Here is an 18,429-nt window from a genome sequence, read left to right on the forward strand (position 1 = left end):
TTTATAAGGTGCAAATTCAGAGCTGGTAGGAGGAGGCAGTTTCTCTCCCATCACACATCAACAGCAAAGGCAGAATTTTCTGAAGGATGAAGAAACAAAAAGATCTTACAAGCTTTAACATCTGTGACCTGCTCCCCTTCTGTGTTTGATGCCGAGGGGTTGGACACACCTGGTCACCTCTCCTGAGCACAAATCTCGCCTCTCCAGGAGTGGGTTCCAAGATGGGATGGGACATCACTCTCTTTGGTGATGCGCCAAATGCTTTGGGCCACTTCCTGAAGAAGGACCCTGGGGTGGTCACATAAGAAGTCCCACAAGCCAAGCTGAAATGCTCTCCCCCCTCTGCATGGACAGCAGCCCTGAGGACTTTTATCAGGGCACTTTCTCATTCACTTTCCTTGGAAGGTGGCTGTCCTTCGCTGCTTCGGAGGCCTGTTGTGTAAAGCTTTCCCAGGCTCCTAATCACTCTCATCACCCTTCTCCAAAGACGCTGGTGTCAGGGGTCCACCCACACACACATTGCTGCAGGATAAAGTCCTGATTGCTGGCAGGAAAACTTCCTGCTCCCTGTCCTGCCTCGCTCCATGCACACAGAGGGCTCAGAGAAGGACCTGAACAGATAAGGCTCAGTTAAAACCTCAGTTGCCAATTTTGAAGCCTTGAGCCGGGACTGGCCTACATCATTTCTCAGCATCTCTTGCTCAGGACAACTAAAAGGACCCCATACACTCCCTGTCACTCCCTACACCCCATATCTTCTGCATCTCTTTTTTCTCCTTTCATTTATATTATTTTTTTCCCTCCCTCAAAGGCTTTAAGGAGCCATGATCACAGAGCGCTCACTGTCTGCACGGCTGCCCTATGGATAACATAAGGCCATGCTGGAGGTAGCAGCAGGGCTCAGCCGCCAGCTCCGCGCCCCTCTCTCTAGCCACCCTGGCCCTGCGCCCTGACCCCCGAAACAATGAGCCCTTCTATTCCCCACAGCCCGCTGGAAACTCCAGCCTGACATTACATGTGGTGGACAGTGGGTGAGGCAGGCAGGGAAGGTGAGACAGGGGGAGAACACAAGCCTCAGGTCATCGATTCTTCTTGGGTCAAAGCAAACGAGGTTTTCCTGGGAGATTCCTACCTGGAGGAAGCTATTTAGGAACAACACAGTGACCCAGAACCAAAGGAGCTGTGTGCAGTGTTGATGGCATGGAAGTATAGCGGCTGTTTTATGCTGTCAATCAGCCAGAAGGGGCATTTACAGAGGGGCATTTATGGAAGGAGCATGGAAAAGAAAAGGCTCTGGGGCGACCTCATTGTGGCCTTCAAGTACTTAAAGGGAGCTTATTAAAAAGAGGAAGAGCGAGTTTTTACACAGGCCAATAGTGATAGGAAAAGGAGGAAGAGTTTTAAACTAAAAGAGGAAAGATTTAGATTAGACGTTAGGAAGAAATTCTTTACTGTGAGGGTGGTGAGGCACTGGAACAAGTTGCTCAGAGAAGTTATGGATGCCCCATCCCTGGAAGTGTTCAAGGCCAGGTTGGATGAGGCTCTGAGCAACCTGGTCTAGCAGAAGGTGTCCCAGTCCATGGCACAGTGTCGGGACTAGGTGATCTTTCAGGTTGCTTCCAACCCAAACCACTGTGATTCAATGATTCTATGGTTTATTGTGTTTGCCCCTTCCCGTGCTGGATGGCTCTCAAACACAGCCCTGGCAGGCAAGCAGGGTGAGAAGGAAGGAGATCTGGAGTTGCTGACGTGGCCTCTATAGGAGTGGTAAGGGAGACTTTTAAATGGAGAGGCAACTACCGAAACCCTGAGCTGAATTGCATAGCCAACCTTCCTTTTTCCACAGGGCACTGTTTCAAGCCAAGAGCAGCCAGGGAGAAGTAAAACCACATATTTCCCCCTACAAAAAAAGAAAAAAAAAAGCCAAAAGATCCTTAAACAACTGTGTGGATGAAGATCTGAAGAACAGATCGGTAGCAATGACGAATAACCCCATTTAAACATCGTTACAGACATTATTATGAGATTAAAAATTGCAAACGAACAAAAGCATCGCCTAGTTCAACAGCAGCACACTGTATGAAACCTACCATGTGCAACACAGCTCTTTGAAGCTAAAAGCTTAAAAGACACCTCAGTGTCACCAGTAGAGAGGAGAGAAATGAAGGCTTACTAGTCACTTTTGGAAACAAGACATAATCCCTGGTTGGATGTTATGTTAAGTGGCTAGAAAGTGGATTTAGCAAGTCAACTTGCAACCTTTGGCAGCCATATGAAAGTCATGGGCTTGTTCTGAAGGTCAGCAAGGAATCCAAATGGGCGAGGCAGCAGCTGGAATCATCAGCAAAACTTAATCACTGAAAATCTATGAAATTCAGGAGACTGCAAATCTTTGACTCCAAATGTTATTTCCATCTTACCATATGGATGCGGGACCTGGAACTCCACCAAAGAAATGTCTAAATGCCTTCCAAAGCAAATGCCTTTGGAAAATACCAGGTTTAAATGGAATAAGATGCATAACAAGTACTGAAATGCTATTAGGACAGTATCTTCGATCCAGAAAACATGATGGAAATAGTTTGGATGTGTCCAAAAGGCGTGGGGAAGCAAAAGAAAGAATAAATAATAATGTAAAAAAATCCAACCAGAAGATATTTCAGGCAATAGATTTTCATTTCTGTCAATAGATTATTATTTCTGTCAACAGAGAGAACAAACATACAGCATTTAAAAATTCAGATCCAATGTGAAAAGGAGTCTGGAGTAGGCAGAGACAGAAAACAATCGGAACACTTAATACAGAAATGTCTAAGAGCTGTTCTCAACTGGTTCTGCCTCAAAACCAGATTTAAACTATAAATAAAAATGTCCCATTTCTGGCCCAAGAGTGAACTTCCTACCCTGGACACACATCATTTTAGGGCGAGAATATGCACATTTGGATAGAAAAGTTCATTTCTAGGTATTAGTGTAATGCAGACAACCAGACTGATGCAAGATTTCCCAGATCAGAACCTTCTCCAGGTAAACTGCACAAGAACTCAGAAAAAAATAGAAACCAAATATGAAAACACAAATCCAGAGATGAAATCAGCCTCCCCTTCCCCCCCCCCCCCCCAGTTGCTGGATTTAGTCCAGATTCATTGGAGAAACAGGCACCACTGGCTATCTTACACAGCAAGAAACATATGCTTCCAGCACTCAGTTTTTCCTCCTGTCCTTTAAAGGCACAGCTTGCAGGCTAAAGACAGCTAAGAGCAATTTTTTTGACCAAAGCTGCCTTTTACTTATTTACTACTATTTTTTAAAATTTTCTATGTAAACACAGCACGTATTTAAATTGCTGTATGACTAGATATGATTGATGACATATGTAAAACGGCACTGTGCAGGCTTGCACACTGACCTTGAGGAAATCCTCTTTGTGCATTTCAAGGTCATGGCAGGCACACCTTGGTGCAAGTGTGTTTGCCTGGTAGCATGAAAATGGTCTGGATCTCTTCTTAAGGTCTCAGGTCTGTTTTTGTTAATCCACACACTGAATATTTGCTTTTTCTGTCAATCACAAATAAGAAAGAAAAGTGATCATAGAATTACAGAAGATCCTGAGTTGAAAGGGACCCTCAGGGATTACTGAAATCCAACTCCTGGCCCTGCACAGGACATCCCAAGAGTCACACCACAAGCCCGAGAACATTGTCCAAATGCTTCTTGAACTCTGCCAAGCTTGGTGCTGTGACCACTTCCCTGAGCAGTCTGTTCCAGTGCCCAGCCACCCTCTGGGTGAAGAACCTTTTCCTAATATCCAGCCTAAACCTCCCCTGACACAACTTCAGGCCATTCCCTTGGGTCCTGTCACTGGTCACCACAGAGAAGAGATCAGTGCCTGCCCCTCTGCTTCCATGGCAGTTGCAGACCACAATGAGGTCTCCCCTCAGTCTCCTCTTCTCCAGGCTGAACAGACCAAGTACCCTCAGCCACTCCTCATAAGGTTTCCCTTCCAGAGCCTTTGCCATCCTTGTGGCTCTCCTCTGGACACTCTCTAATGGCTTTGTATCTTTTGTATATTATGGTGCCCAAAGCTGCCCCCAGCACTGGAGGTGAGGCTGCCCCAGTGCAGAGCAGAGTGGCACAATCCCCTCCCTTGCCCGGCTGGTGATGCTGTGCCTGATGCACTCCAGGACACAGGTGGCCCTCCTGGCTGCCAGGGCACTGCTGACTCATGTTCAACCTTCCGTCCACCAGCTCCCCCAGGTCCCTTTCTGTGTCACTGCTCTCCAGAATCTCATTCCCCAGTCTGTCTGTACATCCAGGGCTGCCTCATCACAGGTGCAGGATCTGGTACTTTCCCTTGTTAAACTTCATATGGTCAGTGATTGCCCAGACTTCTAATTTGTCCAGATCTCTCTGTAGGGCCTCTCTGCCTTGGAGGGAGCCAACAGCTCATCCCAACTTATTATCATCAACAAACTTACTTAGTATCACTTCGAGTCCTGCAATCAAGTAATTTTTTAAGATGTTGAAGAGCACTGGCCCTAAGACTGAGAACCCCACTAATGATCAATCACCAACCATGCTCTACACTGGCTCCATCTATAGAGCCTCCCACGTTCACTGCCAATTTGCTGTGGTTTAACCCACGGTAACCACATGATAACCACAAAGCTGGTTTCACTTGGCAGCAAGGTGGAGAAGCTGCACAAAACGGCAGCAAAATGTCTTTCAGCTCTACTGCTGCTCTCTGGGTGCCCTGAAGTAAATCAAAGCCTCTCTTATTTCTCCCGCCTCTTGAGATACATTTTATCATCACTGTAAGGTGCTGGAAGATCCACCTAACCATTATGATACGAAAGTGAGACTTTAAAGACTTTAAAGGAGTACTGAAAGGAAGGGCCATTTATATTAAAAGCAGTTATTTCCAAACCTTTTGGATCAACTAATCTCAGAGAGACCCCTGATGACCTTGGCAACCCTCATCATCCAAATCCCTGACAGAAATATTATGTACTTCTCTGGACCAGCTGCAATTGTTTCCATAGCTTCACACATCCTCAACAGCTTGTGAGCAGCTCAGAAGCCCCTGGCTCAGGTAGCAACCATAAAGCCAAGTTGAGTTTCCAGCTGTGGGAATGACCCTGAACACAAGTGCAGCCAAATCACTGACTTGCTCCGTGCCTTGGTTTCCCCATCAGACCAGACCTTTCAGGGCAGATGTGGTCTCCCCAAACACTCAGCGCATTGAGCCCCAGTTGCCTCAGCTGCTACTGTAATACAGATAAATAATTTTTGTTCTGCCTTTGAGTCACTACTATAAATTATGTGCTTCGGTCTGGTAAACACTATTGCATCATATCTTTCATCTGATACTGGCTAAAAGAAAAAGGAAAAAAAATGGTTTCAATATCACTTCTGCTCTCTTTCAAAGAGAAAAACCCAGCTTCTTCACACGCTTTCCCTAAGTATTGTTTGTCTTTCTTAAGTTCGACCTGTGCTTTGCCACCATCAATCTTTCACATCCACTGTGGACTGCCAGGACTATTGGCCAGCTCTGAAATTATGACAGATAGCTGAGGATTCACTCAAGCTATCCTAGCATAGCCAAAGCACCAGGAAAATACACCAGTTGCACCCTCCACACAACACACGGACTCCTTAACCTCTGTGGGCGTGTCCACCTCAATTGATGCAATGCCTCGGAACACACATGGGGCAGTCCTGACCAAACCAGTTTGGGTTTCAGCAGCTGACAAGCTGCCCCAGCATGTGTGTTGGCAGCAAACAAAACAAAGACTGTCCACCTTCACAGCGAGCTGGGCTACAACAGTTCTATTGCTCCTGAGATTGGTGGCACTACGTCACAGAGGTGTAAGAAATGTTGGGTTGGAGGCAGCTCAGGAAGGCTCCAGTCCAGCCTTGCATTTGAGGTGCAATTACTAGATCAGGTCAGTTGGAATTTCCTCTAGCCAAGCCTTGAAAATGTCTAAAGACTGAGAGTCTGCAGCCTCCATGGGAACCGGTTCCTCTACGCCATGACCCTCTTACTGGAGGGGCTTTCCTAAGACCCAACCTGATCCTCCAAAGCTGGGTTGTGGTTGCTGTGCCTTATTTTGTCACGTTCTACAATCAAGAAGAGTTTGACTCCATCGCTCCCACAACCATCCTCCAAGTATCTGCATGTTCCTAGATCACAATTATCATGATGACAATACATCACCACCTGACTGTTTCCAGAAAATGCTACAGTGGGCAAAGAAATGCAGCCCCACACTCAAACAAAATGACCCCAAAAGAAGGTTGTAGGGAAGAGGTCATGTTTTGACTCATCAGCAATGATGCAGCAGAGAAACAAGTTAGAGAGCGGGACCTTTGTGCAGCATTGTGCAAGAGAGCTGGTATAGCAGGAGTGCTGGCAGGCACTGCCTTTGCAAGCAAAATGCACCCCCTGACCTGCAAAACCTTCTCTGGTGGAGCAAGTGTTCATCCCTCCTCTGAATCATGGGGCAGAAGATAACAGCTAAAATACATTATGGTCTTTTGGAATCAAGCTGGGAGATTACATGCAAGGCGGTGTGACGGAATAAGTGCAAAGTCATGGAGTTCAGTGCTGTCAAAACTTTCTACAAAAAACTTGTCAGAGGACACTTCCCTGAGTCCCATCAGGAGATCCAGGTGACATAATTGGTGCCCTTAAGCCTCTTAACTATCCCTCCCTGCATCCAGCCTCAAAATCCGTAAGTTAACCTAAACCAGCACTGGAAGGAACTTCTGGAGAATTTGTCAAATTTATTCCACTGCCTCAAAACAGATTCAGCTCTCTGAAGTGGAGTTAGGCCAACCTGCACTTCAGAACTGCCACGATGGAGACTTCAAGCCCATCCCAAACCATCTGTTCCACTGCTCCACTCCTCCAGCAATCAGAGGTTAGGAAGTTTTTCCTACACTTGTTTCCCTTGCTGCAGTTCAAGCTCATCACTTCTTGGCCTCCAACCACTGCCCATGGAGAACAGCTTACTCCCTTCCCCTTCACAGCTACCTTTGACATAGTTGAGGACTGTTATTTCTGCTCTCAGCCCTCTCATCCTTAAACAACCCCATTTCCTTCAGTCTTTCTGTTTTCTATACTTTTGCTCATTTTTTGGTGCTTTTCTCTGGTGTGTCTGCAACTATTTCCTATCTTTGGTAGAGGGTAGAGCATCCTGAATGAGGCATGGCACAGCTGAGCATGGGAGTGACCGATTAAAACTCCTTAGAGAAAAGAAGAAAAAAAAGGAGATAATTTTGCACAATACCCATCTTTTGTACTTTGCTGCAGAATAAAAGGATGTTCTTTCTTCTCCCTCGTATAAAATTTCATCCCAATCAGCACTGTGCCAAACTCCACCTGGCATCTCCACCATTTGACAGCCTATGATATCGCTGCACAAATGGTCCTACTTCAGTCCACATCCCACATTCTCATTTAAGGAAGACATCCTTACAATGCATTTTGAGGTGGGATATGAAGCATCTACTTCAGGCACCAAAAGAAGCCCTTCATCAAGGAGTTGCCCCTAGGAATAAGGCTGCTATCAGTAAATCAACCCTTTAACCTCTTCTTGCTTGTCCCATCGGAGAGGAGTAGCTCTTCCAATGACCTTGATTAAACTGCTTTTGCTTGATGTAGGAACGACCATTGATGCACAAAGCCAAACCCAGATAAACCAGCTGGGAGAAAAAATAAAAACCCCAAAGCACTAAAGGACTGTAAAACCAGTACACGATGAGAAGCTTTTGTTTTAGTCAGAACTGCAGACATACATCTCAGCCAGACAGAAAATACTCTGACTTCATGGTACATAAATGAGCAGGCAGAGCACACTGATCTAACGATAGGGAGCTGAGCTGCTCTACAACAGCACTTATTTTTCACAGTGCTTCCCTGCCAGACAGTCCACCCCCGAGCCCATCGTGCCGGGCAGTGGACAGACACAAAACACTGCTCTAAACCCACATCTAACACAGGAGACAACAGACAGGCACGTCCAGCGGGAGAGGACCAGGAGACAGTGAGTCAGTACAGCACCGCACAACATGCGCTGGTCTCGGCTCATTGGTCACACAACTAAAGCCCAGGGTTTTGTTTAGGGACTGGGGTTTTTTTAAAAATTATTTTCATGTGTGTTTTAAGGAGGAGCCAGGAGGAGAATTAAAAGATGGTTCTGTGCTTTGTGGCTGCATACAAGGAGACCCTTTCATGCATGAAAGTCAGAAAGGCAAAAGGGACAGGCTTTTTTGTAGGGTCTGTAGCAACAGGACATGGGACAATGGTTTTAAACTGAAAGAGGGTACATTTAGACCAGATATGAGGAAGAAAATTTTTTAAAATGGGGGTGTTGAAACACTGGCACAGGTTGCCCATAGAGGTGGTGGATGCTCCATCCCTGGAAACATACAAGGCCAGGCTGAATGGGGCTCTGAGGAACCTGGTCTAGTTGAAGATGCCCCTGCTCATTGCCAGGGGGTTGGGCTAGATGAGTTTAAATGTCTCTTCCAACCCAAACCATTCTTGGAAGGTACAAAAAGTGTTTGTCTGAAAAAAAGCAGTTAAGCAAGAGGACGAGAGAGCTTGGTGTCCCAAGCAGAACAGAGGTGAAAAGAGTTATTTTGGTGCATCAATTACTTGGGACCTTCAATTATTTGCCTAGCTTTTATTATCAATATTACAGTAGCATTTACAGCCAAACTGCCCAGAGTCTACATGAACCCCTATTTGCAGTTATGAGCCTGAAAAAAGGCACACTTTGTCTCAACCTTAAGTAGTCATTGTTTGATCATTTAAATGTCCCACAACAGAAGAGAAACTCACAACACTGATATATCCCAGAGCATTGTACAAATAGGTCCCACAATCTCACATAAACACAATCCTCTGAAGTGAAACAAAGCAGGTATTTCTGTAAATGCAGATTAATGCTGCACAGATCAGGTGTGGAGAAGAGTTCCCTTTCCCAACCTCCCTGGGTGAAAGAGAGAAAATTTAGAGCTTTCCTCTCTTGCCATAGATCTCCTTGAAAAATAAAAGCAAAACAAACCCAGGCTTATAAAAGCACAGCATTTCAAGGACAGCGTTAGCAACACACCCATGTGCAGACACATACATTTGAAACGCACTAGTCAAAGAAAAAATAAATCTATCATCTACCCTGTGTCAATACAGCCAGAGCAGGAACTTCAAACCCCATTAGCAGCATCCTGCAGCCTGAGATTTCTCCTTTGAGGTCTCAAAGCAGAATATAAACCGAAGCTAGAAGGAAAGCAGCAAAGCCAGCGATTCAGCACCTTCTCTTTGAGGCCGTACAAAAGCTGGCGTAAACCGCCTTTTGTGCACGAAAACCAAAGTCCAACCATGTGGGTTTGTTGTAGATGAAGGCAGGTTTTACGGGAGGAAAGACATCACCCTCAGGCTCTGTACCAGCAAGCTGCTCTGAACTACTCTCGAGGAGAACTTGAACAACACACCAACACCCTGAATGCACACCACAGCGATATAAATACAGTATCAATAATAATGCATTAAAAAGCAAAGGGACGGGGCACCACCAAGTGAGACACAGTCCAAGCTAAAGGCCAACGCTTTCAAATCCAGCCACTGATGCAGGAAGCTGGTGCAACTGGTGTGACTGGAAGGGAAGTCCCACTGACCACAGCACTGGGACCGCTCCAGCACAGAGATCCCCTCGAGTGACATCTGCCAAGCATCGCTTCCTGCCCCGCGGAGGCTGCGTGGGCTGGCCGGGCACATCTCAGCATGGCCGCATTTCCTCTTGGGGGAATGAGGATGTTTTGAAAACATAGGTGGCTTGCAGAGCACTTTGGGATGTATGTGGATGAAAAGCACTCTTATGCACACTGATAATTAGCACTAACTGCCGGCGTGTCACACCCTCCACGTAGAGCATTTAGCAGATTTATTCAGCTCTTGCTGGAATGCCAGAGCACAAGCTGGATATTCAGACAGTGATGTGAGAACCCTTTCATGGGGCAGATGCTGGGGAGCTAATGATGTTTGATGAGTTAAGGCCATTGGTGACTCAGGATCAGCAATTAGTTGATTTCTACGGGAGGAAGGTGCTTTGCTCCATTAAGCTAAAAGCATCCTCCACAGTTCAGCATGCACAAAGTCATTCTGTCCACCTCCCACAAAGCCTGCCTACATTCATTAGGGGGTTGATCTTTCCCACATAAACACTCAGGTTTACCTTACTGGATTCCCTAGTAGTTCCATCCCACAGCCCTGTGCCAACCTGATATTCCCTCAAAGAGCATGAGGCACACAAGGAAAGGATTGCCAAGAGCAACTGGACACACAGTCTAATGCAAAGGGATGTGGTACCACTGATGTCTATGGGGCTGAACCCATTTTGGGCAAGGCTAATAACACTCTATCACAAATCAGACACACCCCCAGTCCTGCTCTAGCCTGCAATACGGGACTACAGACATCCATCTCCCCCTCAAGGGTAGGCAGTGATGCTTCCATCAATCAATAACAGGCACTGGGGAGACACCAGCTGCACTTGTTCTGCCTGCCATTGCCGAAATGCACGCAGGCAAAAGAAACAGGACCAAAGGAAGATCTGGCTGGTGTTCCCCCAGGAAGGGAGAGCATCCAGCTCCCTCCCAGAGGCTGCATTCCAGTCAACTGAAGGCTGGCTGAGGCTAGTCATTGGTGTCAGGGAGTGGGACCCCTGACATCCTGGGAAGCGATGTGCCGAGTCATAGGATGGCAGCGCGTTTCTGAGCGCTAATGCTCGTGGCACATGGCAGGACTGTCAGGCGGAGGACGCAAAGAACAGTTATTTCTTTCAATGAGTGGGGAATGTGACAGAGCTGGCATTTGGACCCTGTTTTTACAACTTCTTTGAAGTGTTTGATCTCAGCCGCTAACGATACAAAGGCTATCGAAGCGCTACTGGTGCTATCTTCAAAGGGTTCGGACGTTCAATGATTAATAGGAACCGTGCACGGGATAGGGGACAGGGACTGTTATGGGAATGCTGGGGGGATCCAAGATGTGTTAGGTACCTTTACTCTTTGACACCAAGGTATTCCCAGCCTCCCCTAAAACAGACGACTTCAAAGGCGGGGGTGTCGCAGGTCCCGAGTGAGCCCGGCCACCGCAGGGCGCAGCCAGAACGGCCCCAGCGCCGAGTGTCCGCTCCAGCCGCGGCCGTCACCGCCCACCCCAGCACCCCGGGGCAGGGGACAAGCCGGGGGGCTCGCAGAGGCTCCCACCCGCCTTTCCCTGGGGCGGGGAGCCACGAGCGCTCGTTCCCCGCCCGGGCAAGGGGCACCCCCGCCCTGCCGAGCCTCCGCGCCGCCGGGAGAGGCGGCGGCAGGTGCACCCGGGCTGGCGGCGGGGGAGCGGGGATGGAGGCGCGGGGGATGGATCCCGGCTTTCCCGGGGCCGCGGTAAGGATGAGATGGGGTGGGCTGAGACTTACGTATCTCCGTAACTTCTTCTCCGGCGGTGACTTTCGGAGCCAGCCCGAGCACACCACCTCCCCGCCGCTCATCGCGGCAGCCGGGCGCCGCCGGGCGCTGCCTCCCGGCGCTCAGCGCCGGCCGCGCCGGCCCATGGAGGGCGGGCGGGGGCGGGTGGGTGAGCGGATGGATGGATGGATGGATGGGTGGAGGGAGGGAGGGAAATAGGGAGGGAGGGATGGAAGGATGGATGGGGGGGCGGCGAGCGCCTCCCCCCGCCGCCGCGGCCGCTGGGCTGCGAGCGGGGAAGCAGGAAACTGGCTCCTTCCCGCTCACCACGCCTCCGCCCGCCCGGCGCCCCGCCAGCCGTGTTAAAGACACAAACCCCGCGGGGAGAGGGGCTCCCTGGCCCCACGCCGCCCCCGAGGGGCTGCCGCTCGTCCCTGTCCCCCCCGCACTCATACAGTGCCCATAGAGAAACTTTATCCATACTGCAGCAGGTGATCTCTAACAGCGCAACGTTTCCTTAATTAAAAAGTGCAGCTCCCCCCAAACCTCTCCCCTGTAAGGTTTCATTATCCCAGGACCCTTCCCCTCTCTTGATGGAAAAGGCCTTCTCACCTCGGAAAGGAGAGGCTGGCTTTAGCCCCACTGTGCTCAGGGGCTTGTGCCTGAGATGAAGGTGCCATAGGAAAACAAAGAGGTTGAGCAAGAAACAGCCAAACACCAGTGATGCCAAAAACCCTCCTGGAGAATAAAAATAGCAATAAAAAAACCACGAGGGAAATCAATAAAAGCTTCGTATTTTATTATTGATTTTTAAGTAATGGAGCAGTGGCCACTGAAAGGGGATTTGACTGCCATTGGAGTCTCAGGCAGACAAGCCAGGTTTTGTATTTCAATGTATTATACCCTGGCTGAGATTCACTATCAACTTTCAGATCTCAAAACATCGTACATTTCAAAGCCTGATCCTCTCCTCCCCAGCTCAGTAACTAATAAAACGTCCCTCCACAGCCCTGCAAGTTGGGTTATGCTCTAACCCTCCTTTCACTGCACCCTTTAAAGCAAAACTTGGGCATGGCACCCATAAAAGCTGACTCCTCTTAGCCCACGCTCACATGGAAAACACAACCCATTTGCTAGGGATGGATTTCTAAGACCTGTCTCTATACAACAGCTCTGCCCCAAACCTGCCTGGGCACATTCAGTCATCCCTGCCTCAGCTTCCCTGCCTGTCCAACCTCTGTGGGCAGGGATGGTCCCTCCTTATGTGTTTGTACCGTAGCTGGTGCAATAACTCCATGCTGGCTGGATGTGCTACTGTATGTCAAACAACAACCTTTATATAATGCTGCTCGAGCAGGGATCTTGCATCACTTTAGAGCAGTAATTGCAACTTGCAGTGCCTCTGGGAGGTAGGAACAACACCTCTTTTCAAGATGGGGACAGCACGGTTAAGCCATATGTTGTTTATCATCTTTGTGAATGCATAAAGTAGGGAAATAACCCCTTACAGAACAAGTCAGTCATTTGTTAGGAATGTATTTTCTCAACAGCTTTGTTTTTCTGCCAGTGAAATGCAAAGGCTACATAAGAAGATTTTTCTACCTTCTCATTACCCAAAGGAAGGGCTTGATCCTACCCCAGTGCTGGGCAATCTCTGCACAGAGAGGCTATGCTCAGATCAGCTTGCCCATCTCTGCCAACGTGGCATGTGTGATGGGGCTGAGAGCAGAGGAGGATGGAGAGACCAGTTTTGTGCTAGCCTCAGCCAGCATCACCTTATTCAGTGCACTGGAGCTATATCAATTTACACTGCATGAGAGCAAGAGTCTCACCCGCAAACTCTCCTGGGTTAGAGGCACTTTGTACATTCGTAGAGAAAACTGTGTCCTGGTGACCTGCACTTGAGACATCTTCCCAAAACACACAGTAGTTTCAGGGAGGCCAGTGAACTATTGGGGATTTAGAAAGACTCAGTCAAGAACAGATGATCATGATTAATACACAGGTATTGTGCAAAACTATTCCACGGTGTATGCTAATGATTCACAGGTTAGGAATTCACTCATACTGACACCATTGCAAAGTGGTATCAGTTTGAAGATCAGTTGCAGTTGCAGAGAACCCTGGCTGCATTTTTATGTTAACAACTTCCACCACACGGGGTTGGAACACTTCATTTGGGTGATGGATGTTTAAAGAAATGCTCCATAATTATCATTGTGTGAATTTTAATGAATTATTCTATGTGTTCTGTGACAGCCCTTGGTTTATTACCCTGCTCCTTTGCTCTACTATTCCTTCTCTCTGCTCATCCCTTGTTCTGGATCATATTTACTGATTTGGTTATATCACAAGATATATCTGAGCAGTGTCCAAAACATGAAGAACCCCTGTGAATTCTTTTTTCCATGCTTTTGGTGATGCCTGACAAATGTATCTCAGATTGCTGGGCCTTTCGGATGGGAAATGGTTACATTTTCTGTACATTTAAATATGCAGCTGTCTCAGATGTGACATAGAATCATAGAATCATTAAAGTTGGTAAATGCCTCCAAGATCATCGAGTCCAACCGTAATATAAGCTCTGTGCAGAAAAATGCTTCAAACAAAGATGCTGAACGTGAACGTGCCTTCCCAATTCCACTGTGGCTGTACGCAGAGTGGGAACAGTGAGTTAATTCTGGCATCGGGCTGCCAGATTACATATGATCCAATGCATGTAACATTACAGCACCTTATAATGCTGGCCCTCCTTAAAGCTTTTGGCCAGGAAGATACACAAATACTACCCTCAGTGCCCCTGGGAGTTAAAGACGATGTCTGTCATGAGCACGGCTCTGATTTGGCAGCGCTTGCACGTTCGTAACAGCTTTACCAACTTCAAGCTGTTCCTCCAACCGGCAGTGGAGAATGAACTCAGGCTGGCCCCAGCTGACTGCGTAAATCTCTGGAGTGTGAGCTAACAGCCAGCAGCCTTGGCGGAAAACTGTGTGAAAACCACATCCCTGTGTTGGAAAAACCCAGCAAGGGAGTTATGTGAAGCCATCGAGAATCCATCTCTGCCAGCAGGAGTAACTGAAGGAGGAGCAGCAGAATTAGCAGGCATAGCAAGGGAGAAATTAAGAGATGCCATGTAAGAAATAATGTTACTTGAACAAGCGTAAGGCTGAGAGAGAAACATTTTTCTAAGAAGAAGCCCTTGTACCGTCTTTAGCATGCTGGGGTGCACGACAAGTGACACTTTCTTCTGCAGAAACCCCTGGAGTTTTGAATCACAACCTTCAGTGTGATTTCTTGTTCATATCTGAAACTGACATCTATGAAAAATCAGAACTTCTAAGAAAGAAAACCACAATGTCCACCGCTACTTCTTCCTGCTCCAAATTTATTCAAATGAGCTGTGCCATCTGCTGGCAGACGGGAAAGCTGCAGGCGGAGCAATTCCCCTCCTCGCTCCCCGTCGCCGGTGCAAGCAGTCGGGATGCATGGAGACACTGGGCATTTCCTGTGGATTAGGGACCAGCTGGCTGAAACGCTTCGGGCTACTTACCCCAGCCAGGCACAAATCCCTTGGAAATGCCCTATACGGAGGTTAATATAAACCGAAACAGGCTGGAGGAAAAGGCTTGAAAAAATCTGCTGTAAGGCTTGGTGCTCCTTGCCTGCTTTTAATTCTGAGCAAATGCTCAGTCTCCTGAGATCCAGCTCCACAACAAGAGGACCCGACTTTATCTTCATGCAACAGTTCCTGCAGCAGAGCGGGATGGGAGCAGCATTTTGATTTCATGAAGAATTTTCAAGGTTAAAAAAACCATAAATCACCTCTTTCAAGAACCCGAGTCTTTTCAAGCTTTCCACCCTCCGTAAAAGAGCACAGCAAGCCCTCCAGAACAACTGCAATTGAAGCCAAACTACAAGACAGTCCTTTCCTTCTTGTGACAGACAGCAGCTCCAGCAGCACTGGCTGCTTTCCATGAGCAGAGGGAACAGTAGCACAAGGTGCTTTGATCAGATAATGAGACAGTTTGAAGCGTCTTCAGTACAGTGTTGTGGGAAAGACGGGCATCAGAGCTCTGATGCCTTAATACAGGCTTGAAACAGAGAAAAGGGAGATGACTTGCAGGTCAGCAGTGTTCAAGGCACACAGGCTCCCTTGGACTTGATGGTCCTACTTTGTCCTCTTTCTGTTGGAGATCCTGGCTAAAACCAGCACATCTCATCCAGAATGGATACAGGGAGGGGCCTGGGGTGCTGAGCTGGACAGCGTCTGTGGATACAGACGGAGGACACTTCCAGTCCTCACACTTAAAGATTAATAAATATGTTTTCCTATTCCTAATCAGTCCACACTGAAGCCCAGTCCTACTTCTCTCACCAAACTAGACACAGAAATAACTGCTTGGAGCTGAGCTGGGACAGAGTGCTACTGATGCATTTCTCAGTTCTGGACCCAGGTAAAGTTTCTTCATGTCTGGTGATTCCTTCTAGATCCTCATGCAAACTCTGCTGCCTGGATCCAGACACATTTTTGGCAGCTACCTTTACCTCCCTCCCCCCTCCATGCTATTTTTACCATGGAAGAGAAGGAAACTGGGAGTTTTCCCATTTTTTTCTCACCTCCTCAAAACAGAAAACCATTATACAACTGCCTGGTGGAAAGTGCACCAGGCAATGCTCCAGACACAGACACTATTCTGACATAAGCATAAAGGCCACTTCATCCTTGTTTTTCCCCGATGAGACCAGCAGCTCGGTATGGGAAGGACTCCCTCTACGGACACTATTTGGCACAATGAGGCTTTGACTGCAGCTGGACCCAGGGCAAGCAACCATAAAACAAATGATAATAAAACAGGCAGGGAGAAATCTTCACCGGGCTCCTCTGCCTGCTTACCCGACCCCGGTGTACTCTCACATCCTTAGGCATTACTTCAAGAGCAGATGGTGCTCTGTGGTAGAGCAAACGAGCAATTATCCTCCCGACACCCTGCAAGGCCTCCCCACATGCGATTGCAAGAAGTTACTTTACCCCAAGCTAAGAGCTGTTGTCTGGCTTTTCAGCATAATTGGATGTAATCAAGTTTAATTTGGTTGGTGCAGTAACTCTGAAGACTTTTGTAACTGGATTACTGTTGGCTCAACAGTCATGTGCCATTATATCTGCTGGCCAAAACAGAAGCCAGAATAAAAACAGATGCTTTTCCCCTACTCCTCCTTCCAGTGACACCCCTCCAGGATATGAGCTTGCCCTGTACAGACAATATAATGAACTAAAAATTCTATTAGAAGAAGGAAGTCATTGCTGTTGTATTATGTCCAGGCCTCTTCTACAAAGTGTAAATTACTTAGAATATGTATCTCTACATTTGTTTACAATTATTGACCGTGCACATCTTAGAGCTAAAACTGCTGGAACACAGACCTACTGTGCACGTGAGCTTTTAGAATTATAGATCTTATTACTCTAACTATACAAGTGGGGAAGCTGAGACCATGAGAAGGAGTGAGTGGCTGATGAGGATGGACTCCCCCAGGTCCTATGTTCCACTGTACACCACCATCTGAGAACAAGGAATATACAAAATGCTGTGTTTATAGCAGACCTATAGCTCTACTGCAGGTAATCTACAGGTGAGAGAGGGCCATCTGGTAAATGTAACAAAGCCAGCAGAGTAAAGACCTCCAGCTACTACCAGTGTTAAGCCATGGAAGAAGCATGTGAAAGCCATCATGCTTTAGGTCAAATTTTGCAAATCCAAGAGCCTGTTGTCTTTTGTAATGCCCCTCAAATGCTGAGAGTTAAGACATGCTGATATCCTCCTGACAGATGCTGAGGCCAGGCAAACAGAGACTGAAATATGGCACTTTTTTAACAGTGAAAATAATCACTGGAGCAGCACGTGGAGGGGATATGCCCTTGTGGTTTCAAAGCATTTTAGCCCCTCTGGAGTGTATTATATTCCTGGCTGAGATGTTGATTTCATTTTAAACAGACATCTCCTAGAAGTCTTAAGTGTGAAGAGACTTTGCTGAGATCAGAGCAAAAGCTGCTCTGCAGCTGCCAGTCCCAAATACTACGCAGCAGCCACCCTCCCAGCGGAATGCTGTTAAGCTGTGGTTGCAGGCATATGCACCTCTGGTTTTGGCCAGATGGCTATTTCAAATTTCTAATGATCTGGGAAATTAACATTCATAATGTTCTATCTCAGAGGGTTTAGCACAAACTTTCTTCCTTTTATCCATGGCAGCACTGTTACAAATAGTACTGGATCTCAATTAGGGTCTGGAGTAACACAGTACTAAAAACATCGTGTTTTAGCATGTACCCGAAGGACATGGCTATATAATCCTGCCTGGCAAGTCATCCATCAAGTTCATTAACAAATAGGCTCATGAAATTTGTTAAATACTTGAACCTCATACTTCCTAAATCACCATGAATGCTAATAATTTATTAATGCCATTAGTAATACTGGAATTTGAAAGACTGTTTGTAGCCACTGCATAATCCAGGCCCTCGGATTTGATTTGTATGGTTATTTGAGTTTCGCAGGTGGCAAAGTTCAGCCGTGGAGTGTGATCTGGAAAAGCACCACCCATGCCTGTTCACAGAAAGGCACCTAAAGCACGCCTTCCCCAGCACTCCAGCTGCTGTGCAGAGCCCCATCTTGGCAGCTATGACGCCACAGACACGCTGCTGAGCCAGCCTGAAAGCACACGGTGATTTATTTATACTAAACAACTCCAGAGGTCATTTCAAGTGCTTCACAGAGATGCCATCATGTGAGTCCAACCTGCCAAAAGGAGACCTCCTCAGTTACAGTGATGATAGAATCTCTGCAGTAGGTAAGTGCTCACATCTGGATTTCCTGGAGCTGCAAACTGGCTACTGGTTGAGCACTGAGTTTCTCTAACTTTGTGCAGAAATGGCAGAAACCTGTTCTCAACTCTGAT

General features: G+C 47.3%; 1 protein-coding gene across 3 annotated transcripts in view; it reads right to left on the reverse strand.

Moving 5' to 3' along the window:
- Window positions 1–11,617, reverse strand: part of GAB2 (GRB2 associated binding protein 2) — a 93,299-nt gene extending 81,682 nt beyond the window's left edge. For all 3 annotated transcript variants that reach the window (XM_048294378.1, XM_048294377.1, XM_048294376.1), the window contains exon 1: window positions 11,487–11,617. In XM_048294378.1, the coding sequence (XP_048150335.1) occupies window positions 11,487–11,558 (72 nt within the window). In that variant the 5' untranslated portion in view covers window positions 11,559–11,617. The remainder of the gene's footprint in view (window positions 1–11,486) is intronic.
- Window positions 11,618–18,429: the final 6,812 nt, after the last annotated feature.

The sequence above is a fragment of the Corvus hawaiiensis genome, chromosome 2 (assembly GCF_020740725.1).
Source record: "Corvus hawaiiensis isolate bCorHaw1 chromosome 2, bCorHaw1.pri.cur, whole genome shotgun sequence".
Taxonomy (NCBI): domain Eukaryota; kingdom Metazoa; phylum Chordata; class Aves; order Passeriformes; family Corvidae; genus Corvus; species Corvus hawaiiensis.